The following is a 25049-nucleotide window of genomic DNA, read 5'->3' on the forward strand; positions in this document are numbered from 1 at the left end:
ATGAGAAGTGTTTACATACAGATCAGCTATTGCTCTTCTCATATTTCATCCTAATAAATAAATTTCAGTGGTGCTACTTTGGCATGTAACAGGAGTAACATGACAGTGATTCAACTCCAGAAAGAAAGGGCCTCCTTAATTACCTCTGTAATATTTGCAGAGTGTAAGTCCTCATTTATACCTGCCCAGACTGAGTAATCACAAGCCACTGTACCCATCCGCATAGCTGCAAAGACGTTACAAAGATATTTCACTAGCAGATGAATGAAGTCTTAATAGTAACTTAAGAACACTCTTAATTGTGAAAGAACTCATTGGTGAAGCTCATTTCTGAGAATTTGCTTTATTCACAGAGATATTGTATTAGTACCAACTGTGTGTGTGTGTACTATGGAGAGAAATCCACCCTTGATGTTGACTCTGCAATGCTGAGTTAGTAACCGAGCAGTTGAGGAAAAACTGGGGCTATATTCTGAAATTCTTCTGGATTGGATGCTTTTGTCATACAGTGTGAACTGACTTGCTCTTGTAAGGTAAAATGGGCTGTGCAATTTATTGAGACTTTGGTGTGCCTCCTTCAAATATATCTCAAATACTTTAGACAAACACAGACATATTGAGTTCTTTAAACCAAGCAGAAGCCAAAAGGTGTATCTCTTTACATTGGCATCTCTTGGGAGCAACTTCAGTTTGTCATCAGCTTAACCCAAAGCTGTACTCAGCTCTGCTGAAATACCTGTGTGTTTCACCCTGGCTGAATGGTAGCCTTTGCTTTCTTTTGATCTCTCTCTCTTGCTCATAGTGCACACTGGACACACTTCTCTGACTCAAAAGTGTTGCAGAGATGAGAACTTAAAGTCACTAATAGGTGTTACCCTTTGATCAGATTGAAACATTTAAACTGACAAATCAAGAACATCACCAGGCTTCTTTTACAGTATTAAAATATTTCAGGCATTGCAAAGAAGAATACATACAAATATGCAAGGACAGAGTCAGTCCTTCCTGTATCCCCTTGTATTTATGCTTTTTTTGCCCCCCCCATTCCTTGGATTACATTTTGAAGACACTCTTTGCTTATGCTTATAGCAGCAGGTAGTGTAGTCCAGCAGGACTGGATTCGCAGTCCTATGATGTAAAAGGACCCTACTAGGTGGTGATGACCCTCTGCCCATGCTGTACACAGTCAGAGGGGGTTGCTTCAGGCTGGCACTGGTCTGCCTCCGTGAGCTGAATGCTTGTGTCCCCAGGATCACTCCCCCTGTGAACTAAAGTGCAGTAAGTGGAGACCATTGGGAAAATCACTTCAAAGGTGCACTCCTAATCCAAAGCACAATGCAAATGTAGACTTGCCCTCATTTGGCTTATTTCTCTCCTCTTTTGACTCCAGCAAGAGCAGAATTTGGAGAAGAATGAGAGATTTATGAAGCCCCATACCTGCTCTGCATACTGCCTTGCTTTTCTTTTTAAATGTTTAATCTTTTATTGTATCCAGATTTCCTCTAATGCACTGTCCTTTACTGCTTTTAAAGTCTTTCAAAGTGTTTTGTCTTTTTTCCCATCTTCTTTGCATCTTATTTTTTCAGGAAGTTCTTTTTTTTATTTGTTTGGTATTTATTTTGATTTCTGTGCTTTCTTCTGCACACTTTCTTCCTTTGAATAACCTCTACTAAACATTACCACAGTGCATTTCCATTTTCAATTCAGTCTTCCTTCTTTTCTCTCTTTTATGACATTTTACATTTCTTGACATGGGTCGAGGACTCGGTTTGTTTGCCAACTATGGCTAGTGAAATTGTTTTGGAAGGCAAATGAGGGGGATTTGGAAGAGCCACCCTTCAAAGTCAGATGATGTGGATGCCTGTGAAGGGATGGACCTCTGCCATAAGGCCTATGTTCAGTTCTTAACTTCCCTAAAGACAAAACTTGCTTGTATCCAGAGAAGATGCACAGTGTGAAAACCTGATCAGGGTTTTGTTGTAACCCCCTTTTTAAAAAAAGATCTGACAATATATCCAAATGAACAAAATCTCCATGCTTTCAATACTATGCAACATCTCAATATTTGCTGCTTAAAATTATATAGTGTACCATATTTTTCCTAATGGGTTGAGTTTGTACATAAGGCTATAAACATATATATTTCCAAGAGATGAATTGTGGCTCTGGACTTCAATGAGGTTTAGAGAAAATATGACCTGTCGGCAGTGGGTTACTTGGTGCCTGGAGACCACCACCCCAGAGTTTATCTGGTGGCTGCTGACAGCAACCGCCGTTGGAGGGGAATAATGAAAACATCAAAGCTGCGCAGATGGAGGGACCTTAAAGGGTTACCGTCATCTTGAGATGTGAACGTCTGGAGAGGGTCTTTGTGAGAGTAACTGTGCAGAAAAGAGATGCTGAAGGAAGAGGCTGAAACAGGTGGATTGGAAAGAGGAGGAGGGGAAGAAAGAGTGAGGAGTAGATATGAGTGACATGCAGGTGTATGAGTACAGGGAAAATGGAGCCAATATAAATCAGAAAGGAGACTCCCTTTTTTCCCCTCCACTTCCCTTCTTTCGCTGCCACACTTTTATTTCTCGTTTGTCATCTGTTTAAGACCTTATGATAAACTCATCATTACAAAGCCCAGTGCTGGCTCTTGGCAAATTGGCTGGTGCTCTTTGTTTGTGTTCATATTTTTCCATTTATAATACTGTCAAAGAATTAGGGAGTTTAGTCTTTCCACAGCCAATATAAAATACTTCCAATGACCTAAACACACTACTGAGACAGTAGTGCCTCTTTAAGGGTATAAAATATGTGTTACACAGTGCCCAATGGTAAACCAGTGAAATAGAAAAGACTAATAAAAGAAACAATATTAATTTTCAGGGTGGATTTTAATATTGTTTAATATTATTCAGATTACATTTGTGTAGTACTTAATATGATGAATAAATTCAACATTCTAAGAAATACATCTAGGAGAAGTCTATGATTTTCCAAAGACACAGAAAGGTATCTATCTGCTAGTTACTCATAAGTGCTTTTGTTAAGGCCACAAGAAAAGAAAATGCAAAGAGAAGCTTGCCATCTAACATTTAGAAGAGCACACAAATTCAAGCTGTACATGTATGGTGTACTGAAAAAGGAATATTTTCGTAGCACTACAGATAACTTCCAACAAAAATTTTAAAAAAGTTATTTCTTAATATGAATTTCAAAAAGTTAGCTATGTTCCAGACATTGAAGTTTCCCTCTCTCAGTTAATCACATTTTGATTTTCTACATTATTGTTTATATTGTTAATGTAAGCAAGTATCTCTTATACAATCAGAAAGCAAAAAGGCTAATGAATGATTTGGGATATAAAGCTTCTCAGATTCCAGATGGCATTTGCAGAGTCATTTAGCATTTGAAGAAGCTAAATTTGACACCTCAAGCAGCATTACGAGTTTTTCTGTGGGATTTTGATTGTGACAGTCTTAACTTCTGTATATTCATGAAGGCCATATTCTCCCCTAGATAAAAGAGAAAAAAAAGGCAGTACTTAGACTAATGCTTTTTATATGAGTTGTGTCCTGGATGGGATTTTCTGTGGTGCTGTACAATTGGCTAGATGTATAGCAAATACCCTAGGTATATTCTGAAGATGTCTTTGCAGCTAGATAGCTGCTGGATGCTATTTGAAAAGGAACAGCAATAGTTTCCTGTGAAAAGTGGGAAAGAGAAAAATTTCATTTCTGTGCAGAAGAATGCTGTTTAATCAGTTTAGTGCATTTCTAAATTGGGCTTCTGACCACCAAATCGGGGACATACTAAGTCTTCACAAGCACGCTTAACAAGTCTTTTGCAAAGGTCTTCCTCAGCTGTTCGTTTTCCCCAGAGTCAGAGAACAGGTGCTTCATCTCAAGTAAATGAGGGGACATAATTAATCCACTACAATATCTCTTAGACAGTGAAAACATCTTAACTCTTATTGACATTTAATTAGCATGTTTCCACCTTTAAATTTTACATTATAAGATGAAATTGCTTGTGCCTAGATGTTTTGTATTTGATGCAGTCACACAATTTAGATAAATGATCCTTTTATAGAACAGTAAGTTGCTGCAATATAACGCTATCCAGTTCCCACAGCCATCTTACTAGGTACATAGGTATGCAAAACAGAAATCTATGCTCAGGACTGTGTGATGTGGGAAAATGTTTACTAATCTCCTTTTCATACTATTTTGAAGAGGCATCCTGTTAAATATGTAACATTCAATAGTTTACTTCACAATGATATTATCATTTCAGGAATTATTTAGGGAGTTTTCTTCTAGGATTCAAGAAAGTTCTAGATATACCTTGATACATTGACTTTCTGATTATTACAGTGTAATTGTTTCACACTTATTTCTCCCACTCCTAAAATTTTTTGTCACATGTTGTTTACAAAATTATTTGGCATTAAATTTCTTTTTTCCATGGCAGCAATCTATCTAGTACTAATTCCTTCATTTCCCTGTGGCAGAAGTACTTTTTTGTTGGTTCACTACTTGTGATTACACACCAAACATCAGGAAAAAAAATCATATGCACAAAAGCTGGACTCCTTTAAAATGCATTGTTACAGACATTATTAATCCTTACCAGCAGGTAAATCCCAAAAGTATTTCCACAAAGGACAGTAATTCAGAACTGATGATCTCCCAATTTTTGGCATTCAGCAAATGCAAAACAGTCCTCGATAGTAATGGCCTAAATTATTATTATATATATTTTTTTCATTTTGACATTTTCTAAAGCTCTCATCACTGGCATAACTCTCTGATGCATTACACCTGCACACATATTATTGAATTACTTCCATAATTCAGTAAAAGTACTTTGCATTTGGATTAATAAAAGGGAAAACTTACATGTTTCGATGTTTATTCTTTTCTGTAAAAATAATTTGTTTGCTATTCTCACTTATTTGACATTCTTTAGTAAAAGGCTGCTTATGATTTATGTTCCAAAAACCCCCAGAAGACATAATGCTATATAACATAGCAAACATATATGATCTCTAATGTTTCATGATGTAACACATTACACGATTTGTTTGCTAATATGAAGATCAGAATAAATGCAGATAAAACAAGACATTGTTCAAACTGAAACTGGACTAAACCTTAGATGTTCAAAAGAACTTGGTTAGCTTTTCATTTGTGTATACCTCTGCACTACTAGTTTGGGAAAAGGCCAAAGGCTTAAATACCGCAGAGGGCTATTTTTGTCATAACTTTTGACCAAGCTGGACAGTACTGCAAAATCGTTGGTGCCACAACACTGTCAACCTGAAAACTCTTTTCTAAATCAAAGATTTTGAAACTGGAGCAAGGTCTTATGATTTCAAAAACTGAGCACTTAAAGGGGATTTGACAAACTATGCATGACTGTATATACACTTTCATGCAAATGACACTGTATATATATATATATGCAAAAACTGCACAGTGTAAACACAATGATCAGTTTTACATATATATGCAAGCAACTAAAAGCTGTAATTTTGAAAAGATGTGTGTATGCAAATAATTTTCTTACTGCTTTAAAGAGGAAATCTTTGCTTGGCACTGCTCCTAATAATAGGGACAAAACCTCAAACTGGGCATCTTAGTCACGAATATTAATAGTGGACTTTGGAATTTCATTTTGCAGTTCTTGTGAATCTACAGTTAGAAAAGTATTTACTTACATTTCTCGTCCATTTCCTGACATCTTAAATCCTCCAAAAGGACACTGAGCAGACAATGCACTATAGCAATTAACCCTGGAAGAACAAGCAAATGACTTTACACAGCGTGGTAAAATTTTTCCACTTCTGAAAAATCAGTGTTGTTCCTTTGACTGTAATAAACCTATGGTGATATTCACAAACTACATATGACTATATATTTCAAAAATCCATGTAGATCAAGATTCAAAGAAACAAAATATCACCAGAAATTATACTACTAGATATGACCAGGTGTTACCGTTGATCAAGGGTCTTCAAACAGAGTGACAGTCTAATCTTTCTGCTGATCACTATGGTAAATCTTCTTCCTAGCTACTGCATCAGCTTTCAAACCAAAGAGTAGTCATGATTAGTCTTTTGCAGGTAGGCTTCCAAAAGGTAAATTCAGGATCACTTCAGTCACTAGAATTTTATTTGATGCTGCTCAGTGGTTTAAATATTGTATATTGTTGTTGAGGACAGGAATACATTAAGAGGTAGGCTTGTTATTAAGAAAGGAATTTCACACTGGGAATTTGTAGTATGAAGAGCTTTATTGGAATGAGCATTCTGCTCACTAGCTGAGAAGCTCTTTCTGTCTTGCAGCATTGGCAAATAAGAGATTCTCCATTTTCACATCTTAATTTTTTTCTACTCTGACTGCCAGCCTACTGGTTTCAGCAAAGAGGTTCTTCTTGCAGCTGAAGATTTCTAGACAGATCAACTCTGACATGAGATTAAAAAATAAAGCTTTTGTTTTTCTTTTGCTTTTAAATCTTCTTCCTTTTAAAAGAATACCAACACATGAGTTAAAATATTAACTGAGTTTTAGAAAGTGTGTTTGTTTAGGTCACAGGACCTGGGCAGGAATTTGTGCTGGCTGCAAGTTCCTTGAGCTCTAATATAAAAGAGAGACATGTTTTGGGTTCAAGTAAAACCGTCTGTTCTCTGTCTGATGCACTGTGATATCTGTAGGAAGATACAGGTTGTCTTGCCAGCAATAGCCATGAGACTCAGTTTGCTCTTCCTCCAGGCTTTCATTCTTGCTTCTCCCAGCCTTTCCCTTCCCAGCTCCCTGCAGGATAGGAGCCTCTTTCTGCTCCACCTCAGCGTGGCAGCTTCTTTAGCTCCTTCTCCGGCCTCATAGTACCTGCCCTGCATCTGCTCCTGCCTCCTTGCACCTGGTCTCCTCCCATTTCTGGTTCCATCAGTCTTGCAGACATGTTTTATCAACCATTTTAAACACAGGAGGACATTCTGCCCAGGCTAATAGCCAAAGGCCTTCAAATAATGGATTTCTTTACATAGGACAAAAAGTGATCCCTCCAAACTGAGTATGTGTTGGGCTCTCCCAGGATCCTGAATGGAAGAAAGTGGCGCTCTCACTGTATTCCTTTTTCTCTCTTTTCCTTTTAAGCAAGTGTCTTTCATTTTTCCAAATGACTTTACAGGAGAATCATGTGAAGACTTGCAAGAAATATTTATTTTATGGCACTTTAAATGTGGAAAGGTGGGGGAAAGAGAAGCAGAGGAGGATGGCATCAATCTACCTCTTTGAAGACGGCCAAGAATTGAAACATAAATGTCCACCACCACCAGTTATTGCCATTGGCACTTGCAGTTCTGAAGGAGGAAGAATTAAATAAGTCATTACTTACCATACTGTTCCAGCCTGAAGAGCAGCTGTAAATGTCAGTGCTTTATCAACGTCTTTGGTAAAAACTGCTGCTGCTAAGCCATAGGTAGTGTTGTTTGCCCTCCTAATAACTTCATCTGTGGTTTTAAACTTCATGATTTGTTGAACAGGTCCAAATATCTGTTTCAGAAACACACCCATACACATGAAGTGGATTCATATAGCTCACTATTTTGAATAACTTACATTTTTAAAAGTTTTTTTTTTTTTTGGATGGGCCTTATTCCTACATTCATTTAGTCAAGATTACGCCTCTTAGAACAGAATAATAAAAAGTATTGTAAGTTCACATAACCATAAGATTTGTGTACAGTGCCACATATCAAGATAGTCTATTGTAAAAGGATTAATAAAGCAATAAATAATAAAGGAATTGAAAATAAATGATGAAAATAAATTAAGAAGAAGAGACACCTAGCATAGAGGTACCTAGCATGAAATCACAAAATATTACAGGTCTATATAGGATACCTGTAAACTGTTATTTTCTTCTCTAAACTTCAGTTAATTGAAAAAGAGATTCAGCTTCTCCTTCTCCTGAACTTTTTATTAGAGTTTTTATCGCTGCAAGCAGCTGCACAAACAGACATATACATCAAGTAAAACAACTGATTATGGTCTCTTTCTGGGTGTTAGGTATTATACAAGAGAATACTCCTTCAGAGTCAGCTTTCCTGCTACCTCCTCAGCCTGTGTTCTCAGTCAGGGATGTCAGTGCCACCACATGGTGCTAATGTCAGGCAGGGGAAGGGGGGCACTGACCCATCAAATGAGTTTTCTTCCCATGGAAATCATCATAAGCTTTCCATGTGATTTTACTGGAAACAGGGTCTTGTGCCAAGTTTCTAACTATAGTTGCAGGATTTGATTTACATAAATGAGAAAGCTAGTGACCATGGCTCCACAGTTCAAACTGTGATATTCAGAACCTGAATATTTTCAAATTGCCTTGGCTCACTGTCGTTTCATTATTCAATAAATTTGAAATAGCATGAGAAGAGCAGTTGTGATTCTGCTGACCCACAGGAAACTAATAAATCTGTGAAGAAACACATCTCTGCGCAATTTCCCACCTGACTCCCAGACCAGCAAAAATAATCAAATTTACTTCTCAGACAGTGCTATCCTATTTTTCTCCCCTTTATAATGAAGTCTAGATGTTCCAGTGCAAATTTTAAGTCAGCCTGTTGACTCTTGATGAATGCACTGGATACTTTTAGCAGAATGCAGCTGCAGTATTGCTGGCTATGTAAAGTAATAACTTGGGTTGAACTGATTTTGAAGGAGCCATCTAGTATGCAGAAGCATAATGGGCACCAATTGCAGCACAATTGCAGATGTTAAAATCAAGGTGAATGTAAAAAAACAGAGAGAGAGGAAGCCAGGATGGTACTTTGAGGCTCTGTTTACACAATTAATTTTCTAAAGCAAAGCAGCTCTGCACTCTTAACCCTTTCCCCTCCCTTCCAGCTGGCCATTGCTGCCTGGGCACCTTTCCCTTAGAGCAGGCTCCTTCAACACTGCGTGGGAGCATCTGCAAACTGATCCAGGTTAAATAAACTCTGAAGAGGTAAAACTGTGCTTTGTTGTCATTGCCACCAAGAAAAATGCTTGTGGAGGCACAGTTAAACTCTTTTCTCTCATCGCATAATAGCTCCCTGTTGCAGAGCTGTGTCAAAACCCCAAGTGTCATGGGTCCTTATGTGGGGCAACAAATTCGCAAGCTGTGCCTCCAAGGTTTGTACCTCTGTTACAGGTTACCGTGACTCTGGTATGAGAGACACTGGAGTGATGTAATTAACAGTCCCAACCTTAACACTTCTTATCTCCTATCAGCTTCAGCTGGAGCCTTTGTTGGCAGGCCAGCCTCCTTCTCCTCTCCCTCACCTCCACGGAGTTGCTGAAATGGGCACAAGAAACACAGGAAAGGATTTTAAACTGCACCAGGCTAGAATGGCAGATTTACTGGGAACATTTTTATGTAGCCACTTGACCTTCTAAATGGATATTTTGTACAGACATTTAAACAGACTATCTCCAGTGAAAGTACAAACTGCCAGGAATTTATTTACCTCTTCTTTGGCAATGCGCATATCATCTGTAACATTAGAAAACACTGTGGGCTGAATGAAGTAACCTTTGTTTCCCCATGGACCTCCTCCACATTCCAGTTTGGCTCCTTCTTTTTTCCCACTCTCAATTAGCTCCAGGATTTTTTGAAACTGCTCCTTATCAATCTAAAAGAAAAGATATTGCAGGGATGAAAACAGCGTACACTGATAACAGTTCTTTTCTGACCCATTAGCTGCACTGTAACAATGTTCTAGTTTTCTTCAATTGTACTTGTTGAAGTGAAACAGCTGGAGAGCCCTACAAGCATTCCGGTCTTAACTTCTCAAAACTTTACAGGCTTTTCTCAGATGGATCAGTAATCAGAAATTTAGGCACAAGAGAATCAGCTCTATGGGGTCTGATATCCTGTTTTCCCTTAGTAAAAAAGAAAGGAAAAAGAAAGGGAAAGGGAAAGGGAAAGGGAAAGGGAAAGGGAAGGAAAAAGAAAAATTATCTATAAAATAAATATATCTATACTTCTTTCAATACTTATGTCAACTACAAATTGCCCATTAAAATGAGAATTGCTGGATTTGATTCTGCAGTCATAATGGAGAGCTTGATGAAGCCAGTGGGATTCTTCCACACTTCACTAGGGCCAGTAGATTGGCCCTGCAGTTTTCCTAAACTATTTAAAGAAAGTTAAAAAGCAGCAATGATGCAATACAACTGAAATTAATTTCTGTTTCCAGTTCATTCTGACATGTTAGTGAAATAAAGATTCGTACATTTGAGCCTGAAAAACATATGTGGCAGATTGTTTACTGGATGAAGCCAACTCCTGTCCCTCGCACAAACCCACCGACAAATACAACTTATGCCATTTTCATTTTGGCTCTGTGGTATAACAGAAAGTACAGTGTTTGCCTGGGAAAGGAGTTTATGATGGCAGTACAAAGAGGCTTGCCTTCCTCCAACCCCTTCCAGTTTTCACTGGCAAAGAGATAACTGAAAATAAGCTATAGCCCCCCAGAAAGCTCTAAATGGGGTATAGAAATAGAACACTTTTCCTTTCCTCTCCTCCCCTCTCCACATCAGCACTTCACTGCTTCATGCCAACAGAGAAATTTTGTACAAGGTAACATTTATTTCAAGAGAAAGTCAATGGTAAAGCTTGCTCGTTAGAGGCCATTTTCACAATTTCATTATTCTTTTCTTAATTTTTTCAAAGTTCAACCCTTCAAGCACTGGCTCATGAAGTAACTGAAATTACTTCCAGAGGGACAGTTATTCTTGCACAAAAGCTGCTTCTCTGTGGTCATACTACAACACTCAGCAACGGATCATGTGCATCTTATTCTCTTTTGCCATTCGAGCACAAGGAACAAGTGCTGCTGTGGTCATAAAATAAAACAATATTTTTAAAAGGTTTGGGGGAATCCTGCAGACATATTAGACTAAACAGTTATTCAAAAAAAATTGATAAAAGCTTATTTTTATAAGAACATTTATTTATAAGGATACATATAAGAATGTGATTCTTAGTTCCCTGCACTCCCTTTGTCATTATGCTTTCAAACAATTGCCTCATTGCACACTGAAGACATAAAATTTCTGCTACCCTGGTGACCTCTTGTGCGTAAACATCATGAAGAGAAGAAAACATTCAGATGATACAGCTCATGTTGCTGTCAGTTGTCCCTTTGTTATTATCATCGTCATTATTTTTCTTAACTATGTGTGAATTAGCATATATATGTTCCTATGCATTCCAACAGGGCCTTTGGCTTTTCTTTGGTGCCCACTGTGCAAAGCAGTGCCAAGGCAGGTGCTGTCCCGCAGAGCCTGCATGCTGCAGAGAGGGCAAATACGGCTTTCGAGAGGACTCTGTGGCAAGAGGACATAGTGATATGCCTGACCCAGGAAACCTGAGAAGTAGGCAAAGCACAGCAAGGAAGTAAAAGACAAAGAGAGGTATTTAAAGTAATTACCACAGAAGAAATGAATCTAAACTGCATGGTTACAATTTGCCGTTAAAGTTGGACTGGAAGAGCAGCACAGACAAAAGTAGACCGCACAAGTTCTAGAAGGAGAAACTTTGCTAACCTGTGAAGAAGTTGTCTGCTAAGGCTTGCTAGGGAGGAAAAAGAGGTCAAGAAAGGCAAATGCTGAGCCTGATGGAGAAAGAAGCTCTCATTTTATTTCAACTATTCTCAGCAATGTTATTTTCAAGTGTTTAACTTTTCATTTTGATTAGTAAAATTTATTTTTCTCTATCATTTAAATTGCTAATACAATAACATGAAGGTGGATTCCTCTTAGTTTAGTATTAACTATACACTAGGCTGAAAAGCAGATACTGAATTCCTAGAGTTTCCTTGTTACAGACTCCCTGATCTCTTGTATTTGAATTTATTCAGCTGAAGATATTGGTTTATTAGCAAGGCACACCTCAGGAGATCAAAATAGCATTCTTAGTATTTTCAAATTCTCCAAAGCTTGTGTGGCTTGGAATGCAGTTTTCTAATTTGCTTGATGTCTCTGGTTATATAAAATGATTGTGATAGCCAGTAGAGAACACGCTATCATTATCAAATGCGTGGGAGTCTCCTTCACTCCTGCTTTTGCTTTATCTCTGATACAGTTCCTTTATTCTGTAAGGATCAAATGGGTACATAATAACTCTGCCAAGAAAATGTACATCCTATATCAATAAGACTCTACATAAAAACTAATTTAAAAATTCTCTAATGTAATCCACAGACCTGTGATAGCAATGCTTTCTAATGTTGCATGTTAGCATTCATTTAATGGGGCAGCTCTTGGCATAATCTTTCAACATAGGCAGGAAAAAGTACAAAATAATGTGTTTAAATTGTGCAATACTCTAAAATTGACTCCCATAATGATACACCAGCACCTTGAAAAAGGGGAAAAGACACTAATTTCCTCAAGTTGCTCACTTAGAGTGGCACTATTTGAATACAATGCTATTAGCAATCTCTGACATGGGTGGCTGAACTTGCACTTTTTCACTTGCCACACCTGAGCTTTCTTGAGGTGTTTTAAGTTCTGTATGCTTGTCCCCATTCCACAGCAAAGCGAGCTAGAAAAGAGGGTCAAAGCTTACCTTTAGGCCTATGATGGTGGCAGTAAAGACTAGAACTCAGGTTTCTTCCTCCTGGTCTTTCAGCCTAACCACTAGACAATTGTTATTAGCTCTAACACTAATACAACAATAAATTTATAAGTACATTAGAATGTGATGTCCTATTCAAATTATATTAGAAACATGTAACATAACTTACTTGAGGGCCTTGCTGTACACCAGGCAGCAGAGGATTCCCAAGGGTGTACTTCTTTGCTCGTTCAATGCTTCGGCGAACAAACTCATCATAAATAGGCTCTTCCACAAAAATCCTAGATGCTGCTATACAACACTGACCCTGGTGGTAGAACAGACCAATATGTGCAAATTCCACAGCGGCGTCCACTGCAGAGAAATACAGAGTTCATCAAACTATAAGCCTGAGTGTCACAGCACAATTCTTTATTACCATTTGTCATGCCACCTCATTTCACTTTTTAGTACTTTCTATATTTTGGCCCTTTAAAACACAGATATTCATCTGTTTACTTATGTCCAAAGATACTCTCATGAATAATAGCACAGTATGCCTGGACAAATGCACATGTGACTGTGCCATGTGAAATGTTGATTCAACTTTATTTGCTCTATTAGCAGTACCAAGAGGAATATTCAGCTAGAAAGTTAATATACCTATATAATATCCATCCTTTTGTTGTTGTTGTTGTTGTTGTTGTTATGAATTCATGTTGAATTAGGATGATACTTAATTACAGTGAGAGTTGGGACGCTGTCAGCAGTTCCCATCCATCAGTGGGCCATCAATGGGCAGCAATCTAAATGAAAACTATGGCATGACTAGAAAAAATTGAAGAATTACCCCTCTTTTAGGGAATAATTCCCCTCTTTACAAACCATTTTTCAACAAAGAAAAGAAAAAAAGTAGGACTTGCAAATGTATTAGGTTTATGTAATAAAAACACTACTAACAGTCTGCATCCGCAAATATAACGATAGGACTTTTCCCTCCAAGTTCCAATGTAACCCTCTTCAGATTACTCTTCCCTGCTGCTTCTTTGATTAGTTTGCCAACCTAAAAGGTAGGAAAAGAACAACTTCATCTCAATAAATTTATTATGACCTCAGTAACACTTTTCTGAGTTCCTTAAAAGTGAAAATCACAGTTCACAGTTGTCCACTATCACGGTAACTGTAGAAACAAAACAAAACAAAACAAAAAAACCCCAGATAAATGAATAAAAGAGAGAGAAGACTTGGAAGGGAAGAGCCAGGATGCAGATGAATCACAAGCTGGGACTGCTTCCTAAAACAGTTTGTCCCTGGATGTTCTTGTACTAAAAGATATCTGGTGCTTGCTTGGTACCACCACTCTACTTTCTCACATCTGTAATCTAAAGTAGACACTAATTTCTGCTCTGCCAGTTCCTTCCATTAGGTTGAGATTTCTCCACTTTATACATGAGAAAGCCCTTTGATGCACAAAATATATGAGAGAAAATACAGATACCCACACTGCCCGCATGGCCTACCCTTTCTCTCTCATCGCTGATAAAGAGGTCTGACAGAGCTAGAAGAAAGGTGCAGACCTGGGTGACTCTTCTTCTTCTTTGCATTGATAGCATAATTAAAAGAACTTTTTCTATGAACTGTCCTGGAAAAGAATATAATACGTACTTCACTTGTGAGGGGAAAATGTGCTCATAGCACTTGTGGTTGTGGTCAGTGTGTAGCAAACTTCAGATAGTTTCTTCCCTGTGCTTGCCTTCTGGCCTTTGGGAACACCTCTCCTTCCTTTCTGGCTGCTAAATTGCTCTGTCAGATGAAGAGGACTGTCAACAGATACAGATATTCCCTCTGTTCCACATGCCCTTGCAGGGAATGAGGTTCCCTGGGAGCACTGGGGATTTTAGCTGTTGCTGTATGTTGGGAATGTCTATGGGATATTTCTCAGAGGCTGCACTTTTGGGTTGTTTTCTTTTCCCACTACTTTAGCACTGAGGGTTTCTGAGAATAAACATAACTCTTGCACTCTGTGTGTACTGACCCTTGACATGAGGCAATAGTATTTATCTTTGGAGTCTACATCCAAGAAGTTAAAAGACCAGTTGGCAGCTCTTCTACACAGCATGCATGCAGTATAGCATAATGCACTGTATTAAGTATATAGTTATATAATGTCTGCACTGACAAATCTTTAATCCTATGAATCACTGTTCTTTAGAAATAAGGCTAGGGGAAATTAACAGTGACCTTCCTTTCAATTATTAAACTCATACATATTCAAATAGACTTCCAAGGCCATGCAAATAACCATCAGTATCATTCAAATATCAAAAGCCATAACCTAACCTAAGTCTTTGCAGGACCAGAAATGGGATTTTTGGAAGTACCTTCCTACCATCATGTTATTATTAAAATTAAATAGAAGAGAGCACAGCTTTTTTCACTTTTGCATTTGTAAAAATAACATTTTTAAACAAGAAGAAAACTGAAAAAGTTATGAAAATATTTTCTTTTTTAAAGGACAAGCCTTAAAATAGTATTGGTATACTAGAACCAATTGTATCTCATGGAGTGCCTTTGTTTGAAGGGCTTTCCTGCATTACAAACATTGTTTAAATATGTTTGAAGTTAATAATAACCAACAAATCATTAAACAGACTTTGTTTAACAAACCAGCAGCCAAAAGAAAGAAAAAAGTTAAAACAGTTACACAGAACAAGTTAGACATTAAATCATTACTGGGAATCAGAGGTGCAGAGTTCCTGCTTATACTTTCTTGCATTCATTATAATACCTCAGTAGAGCCTGTGAAAGCCACTTTATCTATATCCATGTGGTGAGAAATTGCTGCTCCAGCAGTGGGTCCAAAGCCTGGCACAATGTTCACAACTCCAGGTGGAAACCCAGCCTGAATTGGAAGAGAGAAACCCATAAAGCTGAGGAAGTGATAATGACTAGAAAAATATATCTCATATTGTATTGTCTTATTTCCCTTTTCATTTCTCCAGCCACCTTGTCCACAACATACAGTTATTCTCAACTGTAGAGTCCAAAATGTGTTCATTTTTCACTTTATTTTTTTCCCCACACTTACCTTTTAGACCATTAAATTTGTCCTTTAAAAAGAACTCTCTATTTTATTTTAGTATTTTTTCAGTGACATTGCCAACAAATACATTTATTTTTTCTTTTCTCCCTCAGTCAGATGTGTAAAGAAAAAGATTGCTTAGTTTCCTGCCTGCTTCATCAAAGCTGTTTGAATCATTCTATTTGCCTGTTGACTTCTGTGCATTATTCTTCAAGTTGGACGATACTTAATTTGCTAGTAAGTGATTACTTAATGATTATTAATTTTATTAATAATATGAATCTGAAATTCTATTAGGAAAAATGATGGAAATAAATAGTATTTCAAATTAAATGGTTTTGCTTCTCCTTCTGGACATGGGTTGAAAGCAGAGCAATGGACAACATGACAGTTTATAGTACAAAAGAAGGCAGATCTGGCCAACAGCCATGAAAAGGCTGGCTACCTGGCATATCTGCAGTTCTAGTATCTTGCAAAGTTTCTTTTTAAAGATGCCCTTCCTACAGGTCAAATAAAACTTGCTGTCTCCTACTAATTCTGTGTTGGATATGTTCCATTCATAGACAAAATAAGTTATTTTTCTTCTAATAGCCCATCAGCCCAAATTCTCATGAATGTGTGAGGTGCAGCTGGATTTTCTTCCCACTTTTGAAGCAGCTATAGGATCTCCATGTTGCTTAGGAAGAGAGCAAGCATAGAGTTATAGGACCAAAAATACTCATCTCCTGTATTATCACTTAAACGAGTCACTTTTAAGGGTTAAATAGGTCTTTGGAATAACATGCCTAGATTCCATTTTCATTTATCTGCTGGTGAATTATAGCTCCTGTACCTCATATCCTGCATTATGGACACCAGACACGCATTTCTGTTCTAGCAATTTCAGCTGCTCACAGGATTACGCTCTTATTCACTCCATCAATCTTTTTATGCTCATTTAACAGTTCAGATCAATATTTACCCAGAATTGATGAGACAATGAGGTTCTCTGCATTTCCTTAGCAGTATGCTTCACACCTAATCTGGACAAATAGTTTGTAGAGAAAAATAAGGAAGATATCTTCTGCAGACTGGGGGTGGGAAGAGGGGGGGGCTAAGTCACACCTTCTCACTTTGGGCATTTAATTTCTGTGTCTGTAGTAGAAGCTATAATTTATATCAAAAGAGCCTCACACGGGCTATTAATAAGGATAGTAAGGATTACCAGCCATGACTATATTTCTTTTCTTATTCAGACACTTGAGAAATATAAAATTAAATTAGCTCATTAGTTAGTTTCACTAGAACTCTAAAGAAGCTACTGAAGTGATCACTGAGTTTTGATCTCTAACAAAGATTTGGGCTCCCACTTTATTTGGGTAATTCAGATGTAAACAAAAACTCAGCTAGATTTTGGTGAATAAATCTTGAGTCTTCTGATGAGATAAATATTTGTCTTTAATTAAAGTCCTACGATGTCTGCCAGATAAGCCACTAAAGACATTTAACACTGATATATTTAAATTTCTCATTCAGTTGATCACTGAATAGGCAAAATGTGGATCATCTCTTGTCTTTTCCTAAAAGTGCTGTAATGTCATACCAGTCATTATCACTATGCAAAAGTCCTGAGCTTGAATGCAATCATGACCACATTCCCAGTTATTAGTTCTCCTTTCAAGAAGTCATATCAGAACAGATACTTTATTAGACTCAGGGCAGAACTGAGTTATTTTCCCTGTAAATTTGCTTTTCTACAGAAATAAACTTTTTTATACTTGCTAAAAATTAGTAGAGAAAATACCTCTGAATGTTTCTAAAAGCCTCCCCTTCTTATTCAATATTTTCTAATAATAACTCCTGTGTAATGCATTAATGGCAGGACTTGGCTTCTTCATACACTCACTCATTTCATCCCCTCCAGTCTGCACCAAGTATCAGGGTGCAGGCAGTCTGTGCATCCAGCTGAATCACTGCTTTGGAGCAGTTCAGCATGCTGAAAAGTGCTAAGTCATTGCCATTAGCACTTTGGAAGGTCACCAAGCTGGCAGTTATTGACATTCGCACCAACTCCTCAAACACATGACCTTACATTTGTTGACCTTATTGCGAGGCAGGATAGTTAAATTATTTCACTGATATTCTCTGGTTGTTTGCTGGGCTGGGCACAATAATCAAGGCTACTTTGGAGCCACTGGGGAAACTACCCTGCTCTGCACTCAGAAGCACAAGGTGTATCTTTCTCCCAGTTTCTGTGTGAAGAGAGTTCATGAGTTTGGCAGCAGTTAGGCAGTTTAGTTTTACAGCTCTCTGTTAATCATAAACTCATGTGGATGAAATGTTTGTTCAGTTAATAATAATAATAATAATAATAAGCTGTACAAACAGGTCCCTTTCTGTGATAACTATGCTAATAAAATTGTTGACACCCATCTCTAAAAACCCTGCTCTTGACTCCTTGTTTGCTTTTGACTTTTGAAAGGTATGGTGCTTTTGTAATACACATATGTTTGCCAAGGAATGGGGTTTACTAAATTGCTATTGTGGGTTTTTTTGTGCTGGGACTAGGCTGAAAGATATTCATGCTTTTGCCCTGGATTTGCTTCACTGCTCTACAGTAAGGCGAGTTCCATAGCACAAGGCTAGACACGCAATGAGAAGTACTTGCACAGGGCAGCTGGGCTTATATTACCTCCATGGCATTTCAGCCAAAGTATTCTCTTACATTTCTGAGAAGTGCAAAAACTCGGCTGTTACCGACTTACCTCTTTAATTAAGGATCCCATGTAAAGGGCACTCAGTGGAGTTTGTTCTGCTGGTTTGACAACCACCGTGTTTCCACAACAAAGGGCAGGGGCGATCTTCCAGACAAACATAACCAATGGGAAGTTCCACTGAAAGACAGATGAGAAGGTGTATCCTGTTTCTAATACACCACCAAATTGCCTTTGCTTTTTCTGCAATAATAACATGAATTGTCAACTGGGTGGTTGAACTCTTTGTTGAACTCTTTTCAGTGTGAAGATATTTTGAAAAAGCAACTAGCAAGTGGTGTTACACAAAGACCAGTGATTTTGGTACATATGAGTCCAGGGGATCCAAAGGGTTAGTTAAAAGCTCAGGAGACAATAAAAGTAGGCCTCTAACAAAGCTTGACAAAAAGTTGCTGGATTAGTGGTGAAGTTGGGAGTTTTGCTATCTTCTTTCTTAAATGATCACATCCGTCACCAATTCAGCCTTCTAAGGGAGATAAGGTAATAATTTGTAACACTGCCCCTGCCCTCTTCCCTACCCGTTTCACTGGCAGTTGTCTATCGCGGTGAGCCCAGCCAGGCTGCAGAATGGCTGACTGCTCAGGCCCCTTGTTCAGCCATGTGGGTCACAGTGTGGCTGGGGCACAAACCAGGCTGGTCATTTCTGCCCCTTTGAGAATACTTGTAGTGGCTTTGGAAGTACTGAGCCCATGAGCCTCACTGCAAGAGACATAGAGCGTCTTATATCTAAGAAAGAGGGGGAAAAGGCTGTTAACCCTTACCTATTACGCCAGAAAAGCCTGGAGAAATACATATACAACTGCTCTCTCTCTCTTTCCTTAACTCATTCCAACCCTTCTCCCCCTCAAAATAACAAAAGCACAAACTAGCACAGAGTAAGGGGGTACAGGGTTTCCTAGGTCTTCCTGAGTGAAGTAGAATTATGCGAGAGGAAGGAAAAAGCAGAACTAGTTGAAGTGTTTTGCAACATTCACATAATCCTCCAAGATTTTGTTTATATAAAAAAACTCCAACTTGATGGGTTCATGTTTCAATGGAGAGCAAAGAGAGATACACTTAGGAGTTCTTGAATATTTTATAAGAGCAGCCAGTGTTTGCACTAAAAGCCAACTGCTTATACTTGAAGGCCACAATTTTACTTAGAAGTTACCACATCTAATGTGTCTAGTTCATTACCATATCTTGGCTCTGAGCGCTTTACTTGAAATAGCTCATGTCTGACTTACAAGGGAACGCAGAATAGCAGCTCTCCTGGGGGCTCCATCCAAATATTTTATTCCAGTGATGACCTCAAAACCAGTGTAGTGGTCTAAAAAGAGGTCAAATCTCCAAGCTCAGCTGAAAGACACTGAGAACATGTGTGGGATCCACAGGTCTGAGCAGATCTGGTGGGCAAACTGACTATTTCAAAAACCATAAGGCTGTCAAACAGGTCAGGTCAGGCTCCCCACACCCTACCATGTGCACAGAGGTGGGTGGATTAGGAGTGTGTAGTATAACTACAACAAATAACAGCTACTCTCACAGCAACCCATCACATCCGTACAAACCTTACCAAAGAATCTCAGAGTTGACTTGACTCAGGCAGTCCTTTTAACTCCACTTAAAACAAGTAACTTAAAAAAACTAGGAACTTTGACACTCTGAACAGGAGCTTTGGAACATGTGGCTCAGTATCACTGTGCTTATTGGACACATTCTTTGTGTTGTTACTTGTACCGTCAACAGGGTGTATGAGTCTTAGTCATAAATAAAGATCCCAGTGGTCTAGGTACTGTATGAAACAGAATTGGAGACATTCCATGTCCCAAAGAGCATGCTGTTTATAGGCTGTAAATATTCACCTTTCCTACTAGTTTATTCCCAAGTTTTTCAATTCAAACAGAACACAGACCTGTCTTTCAAAGCAATCTATCAATAAGTCTTTTGAGATTTTTTTTTTTTTTTTCCAAACACACGAAAGAGAAAAGTGAGGGTGAGCAGGTGAGCATTCTTCAAAATGCCATTTTACAGACTTTGAAGAATACTCAAGATAGTCTCTACCTTATAGGACCAGAGAAGTTCTGACTGATAATGTTTCACATACCCACTTGCACAGACAAAATTTCACAAGCAAGTCCATTTACAGTAGGAACATTTGATTTGATAAATGGCTCCAACTTACGGGAATAATTTGGCCACAAACACCAATGGGCTCGTGTCTTGTAAATGTAAAAAAGTTTCCATCTAGAGGAAGAAGAAATAAATAAGAACTTCAGACAAAGCATTTGGGAAAAACAGTTAAATAAAAAAAGAAGATAAACTTGGATACCAAACTTAGCTGCATACTATTTTACTTATAAGTGACATTTTCAAAATTTTAACTATGCAACAACAACCAAAAAGTACATCTGGATTCAGTCTCTACTTTCCTCATAGCTTCAAGGTTTGATTCTGCCAGTCTGACTGACTTGCTGCAATGGTAACCCTGCTTCTCAATATGGTATGCACAGAACACCAATGAGCATTCTTTGTTTCTTTTTTCTTCTATCACCTTTTTTCTGGAAAGTGCTTTTTTAAAAGCTACTTGCAATCCTAGATACATATCAGACATTTTTTAATATTAGATCTTAGCTTAAATCAAATCCATTAAGTATAAAATTCTCTTTGTTTCAAATAAACATGTGTTCCATTAAGCCTAGTCTAGGGATCTGCGTGGTGCAAAAAGTTGAAGTTTTTATCACTGTAGTTTTCCTTAATTCCTTCTTTATTACCATTCCTTTTTTTTTTTTCCTCCTGAGAGAAGGCAGTTAGACACAATGTTTTCATAGAGCTAGTTAATGGGAAGAGAGATCAGAATGGAATTTCAGCAAAGTAAGGGAGTGTTTCCTCATTTCTATCTGTTGAACTCTTCCTAATACACTGTCCGATAACTGAATCAAAGATTATTATTTGTGCTAATCTTAGCCTTAATGAGTAAATACCTGGCTTACATTATTGTATCATCATATAAGCTACACTTTACTATGTAAAAGGAAACTATCAGAGTTTTTCAATGCACAGACAGGCTAACACCTTTCCAGTCAATAAGGAGTACTTATTAGTGGTGTATCTATCAAATAAATAAGTTTGAATAACTACATTTAATATGTAAAAAGAGCTCTATGATAAACCTCAATTAACCTATATAAATCTTTCAAAAATATTTTCCTTTTAAGATTTTTTTGTGTGGCACCACTTTTAGAAAGAGGTTTTTTTTCCTAAAAAAAGATCATATGGATTCAGTCCTGTATTTTGGTTTTCTCAAAATTACTCACCCATTGGCATAGTACGACCATGGTTTTTATCAGCCCAGCCTGCACAGTAGCGTAATGTTTTAATACAGGCACCTAAATCCATTAGGTAGGCAGTGGAAAAGAGTTTCCCACCATCAATGGTTTCCATTGTCTGCAGATAACAACAATTAAGAAGTTAATATCAAATACTGATAAGCATTCTTATATCAGTAATTTGTCACAGCTTTCAGTTGTTCAATTTTTCAGCTTTACTACAATCATCTAGAACATTAATTCTCCTCTGAGGGAGAGTTAACTTTCGAAAAAACCCTAGCGGACAATTTACAAATGAGAAATTTTCATAAAGGTTTATTCTCAGCAATCTATGCAGATAAATTGGTCATGGTACATTTGAAATGACAAGAGGTTCTGAAAACATTAAATTTCTCCCAGCTGAATCAGGGAAACCTCTCTGATTTAATCTAAATAGTCTACAAGTGCAGATAAAAAGTTCTAGAACTAGGAGTCTGGGGGTTAGCTGATGTAAATAAAACGACTGGTCACCATCACTATGTGCTTTTTGCACTGACATCCAAGGTAGGTAGTAGTTTCCTGGCAATGACTATCATACTTATTTAGGCTGCTGTGCTTTTTAATTAGCAAGGGACATCTTTCTAGGTGCTTAATGAATGCATAAGTGGCAAATTATATGAGCAAGAAGACCCAAAGCATGCAATACTAGTCCCAAAATAAACCTTGAGTCACTGAATGAGCAAACGAAAGACCTGAGCCCTCAAGGAACTTTAAGGGAGAGTAAGGCAGTATGAAAAAAGCACATTTATATAGAAGAGACTCTTTTTATTGGCTAGCTAATAACTGAGTGAACTAACTAGCCAATATGAAGGCATCTTTCCATGCCTGGCAAATATATATCCAAAACCTTAACCTGTAGAATAATAATCAGCAAGTATTCATCTATAACTTTTCCACTGACTGATTCTGTTCCTCCCACAGTGCTCTAATGATCCCACAGCACTGAGTATGGTGGAATTCCAGCCAAATCTAGGGGGTGTGGTTTGGATTAGGACCATTTTAATACTCCTAATTCTTGGGAAATTTAATTAAAGACCATATACAATTCTTAAATAATGTCAACATCTTCTTGATACTCCTAAAAGTTTTGCCCCAAATTTTCCAAGCACAGAGACACTGGGGACCTTCAGTTTTGTGGACAATCCTGTGAAGATGCTTGGCGGAAAAATCCCAACTTATAGTTCCAAGATCTAGTCAAATCTTGGAAATATTCTTTTCTTTTGAAATTTAGTATTTCATATAGCTAAGGTTTCTTAACGTTTCAGGCTGAATCTATAGTCTGATCTTGCAAAGATATTATCTCACCTCAATACTCCCTGTATTGTCCATAATTTTAGTTAAGTGAAAGGACTGCAGGAAGAGAGCAGAGCAAATGGAGAAGCCAGCAATGCTTGATGGTTTTCAACAACAAGGAACTGATTAAATGAAATATATCTTGCCACTCAAGGTGGTAATCCAGCCCCGTATTGTTTATGTTCTCTTTAGCCATAGGAGAAAATTCTTTTCTGGCCCCAAACTTATGAACTCTGAACATCAAAACAGACTGAAACTTTAGAAACAAAAATCTTTGTGGCTCTTTCAGTTCTCTACTTAGACTTACTCTTCCAGTAGCCTACCTAAGAGACTGTTCAGCCTCTGGAGCTTTTGGGAGAGGCATCTTATCATTATATGAAATAACGAAATGGAATAATTTTGATCCTGGCCAGATGCACAAACTTGTGAAAATGTTTTTACAATGAACTTTGGGGGTCTGTTTGGCCTCTAGTGGCTACAAGGCTGTTTTTTATTCTCTCTCTACTGGCTCCCTGGCTCCTCAGATAAACTGCGAGTGGAGAAAATCTCTTTGGCTAACTCGGACTATTCTGAAGAAGTCTGGAAAGCACTTCATTCAAACACACCTTATCTAAAAGGGAAAAGTAGCCAATAACACATTGAAGGTGTGGGAAATAAAAACAAAGTCAGTCAAATAGAAACAAGAGATAGGCCCCAGATGGAAGGAGTACTTTGCTACTATAAAAATGACAAATAAGAACAAAAACTGACTGCTCTGCTTCCTTGAGAAAGAAAGATTATTCCTCTGCCCTCTTTGCATGTGTAATGTCTTAGGCTGTACGACAGAGAAGAAAATGCCAGCTTATCCAATATTGAGCTGACAAGCAGGTATACTTTTCCTATAAAAAGTGCAACTCCTTTAAAATGTAGTCTCTCTCAGTTCCAATAAACCTAACATTGTTAATGACACAAAGGATAGCCACCTGAGTTTTCTCCTGAGAAACTTAATTATTACTCCAGCTCAAGGTGACAGGATTAATTTAGAGAAAGACCTTAATTGAAGAAAAGTGTAAAGCTGACAATTGCAAACTTTGAAGTTTTGAGGAAACAACCTCAGTTCCAGTGCAAGTATCTGTCTAGACTAGAGCCAGAAATAAACCATGGACAATGGAATCCTTTTTGCACATTTTACATATTCTGGAGATTTAAGTTTTACTAGCTTATTGTTGGTGCTGTTTGTAGCAAATGGCTAAATACTTTGAGTTGTGATAGAATCAAAGTGATGACTCTGAATGTTCAATGCTCCTTATGCTTTCTTAAATTTTTGACACTGTTCACAGAAAACAGAGTTCATCTTCAAGGTAGTGCAAACAAGTATCCCGTCTAAAATTTAATTCCGGGAGGTACTTGAAATAGCAGAGAGATCATCTTAATGATAGCCTCAGATTTCGGGTTTAAAACATGTAGGGTAGAACAGTTTACCAAACAAGTGGTGCATTTCTACTTTTAAATATTGTTTGTTGCATTTGTGCACAGATGGTAGGTGGTGCTGCTGCTGTTAGGAGTGGTAAAATGGGTGCGCCAAAAGACAGGATCTGGTAAAGACAGGAAATCCTCCTCCCTCTGCCCTACTCCAATGTTCTTCCTACTAACAGATAATTTGTGTTGCCTTTGGTTCTGGTTAATATTTTTCACTCATTGACAGGTACAAGCTGGAATTAATGAAAGGTCAGTGATTAAAAAAAAAGAAAAATCACACTCATGAATTCAAGGTTTCTCCTAGTTCTGACTTGTTTCTTCTGTAAGTATGGGACCTTCGAGCCGAACTGTTATTTAAGCCTTGAATCAGGTCTTGATTCAGCCAAGCATTAAGCACATGTTGGATGTCAGTGTGTCCTTAATAATCAACAATTAAAACTGCATTGATTGTAGGGGGCTTAAGCATTCTCTTAAAGCTGATTGAACATTTAAGTACTTTGTGGATTTGGGGCCTTAGGG

The 25049-nt window shown here is 37.8% G+C and overlaps 1 protein-coding gene across 1 annotated transcript in view; it reads right to left on the reverse strand.

Moving 5' to 3' along the window:
* Positions 1-2863: 2863 nt before the first annotated feature.
* The window catches only part of ALDH1A1 (aldehyde dehydrogenase 1 family member A1), a 37245-nt gene continuing 15059 nt past the window's right edge, over positions 2864-25049 (reverse strand). Inside the window, exons 4-13 of the mRNA XM_013949934.2 lie at positions 21729-21858; positions 20597-20658; positions 18424-18552; positions 15386-15499; positions 13558-13660; positions 12788-12972; positions 9500-9664; positions 7390-7547; positions 5711-5785; positions 2864-3503 (exon numbers count right to left, since the gene is read on the reverse strand). Coding sequence (XP_013805388.2) covers positions 3431-3503; positions 5711-5785; positions 7390-7547; positions 9500-9664; positions 12788-12972; positions 13558-13660; positions 15386-15499; positions 18424-18552; positions 20597-20658; positions 21729-21858 — 1194 coding nt within the window. The 3' untranslated portion in view covers positions 2864-3430. The remainder of the gene's footprint in view (positions 3504-5710; positions 5786-7389; positions 7548-9499; positions 9665-12787; positions 12973-13557; positions 13661-15385; positions 15500-18423; positions 18553-20596; positions 20659-21728; positions 21859-25049) is intronic.

Source organism: Apteryx mantelli, chromosome Z (assembly GCF_036417845.1).
Source record: "Apteryx mantelli isolate bAptMan1 chromosome Z, bAptMan1.hap1, whole genome shotgun sequence".
Taxonomy (NCBI): domain Eukaryota; kingdom Metazoa; phylum Chordata; class Aves; order Apterygiformes; family Apterygidae; genus Apteryx; species Apteryx mantelli.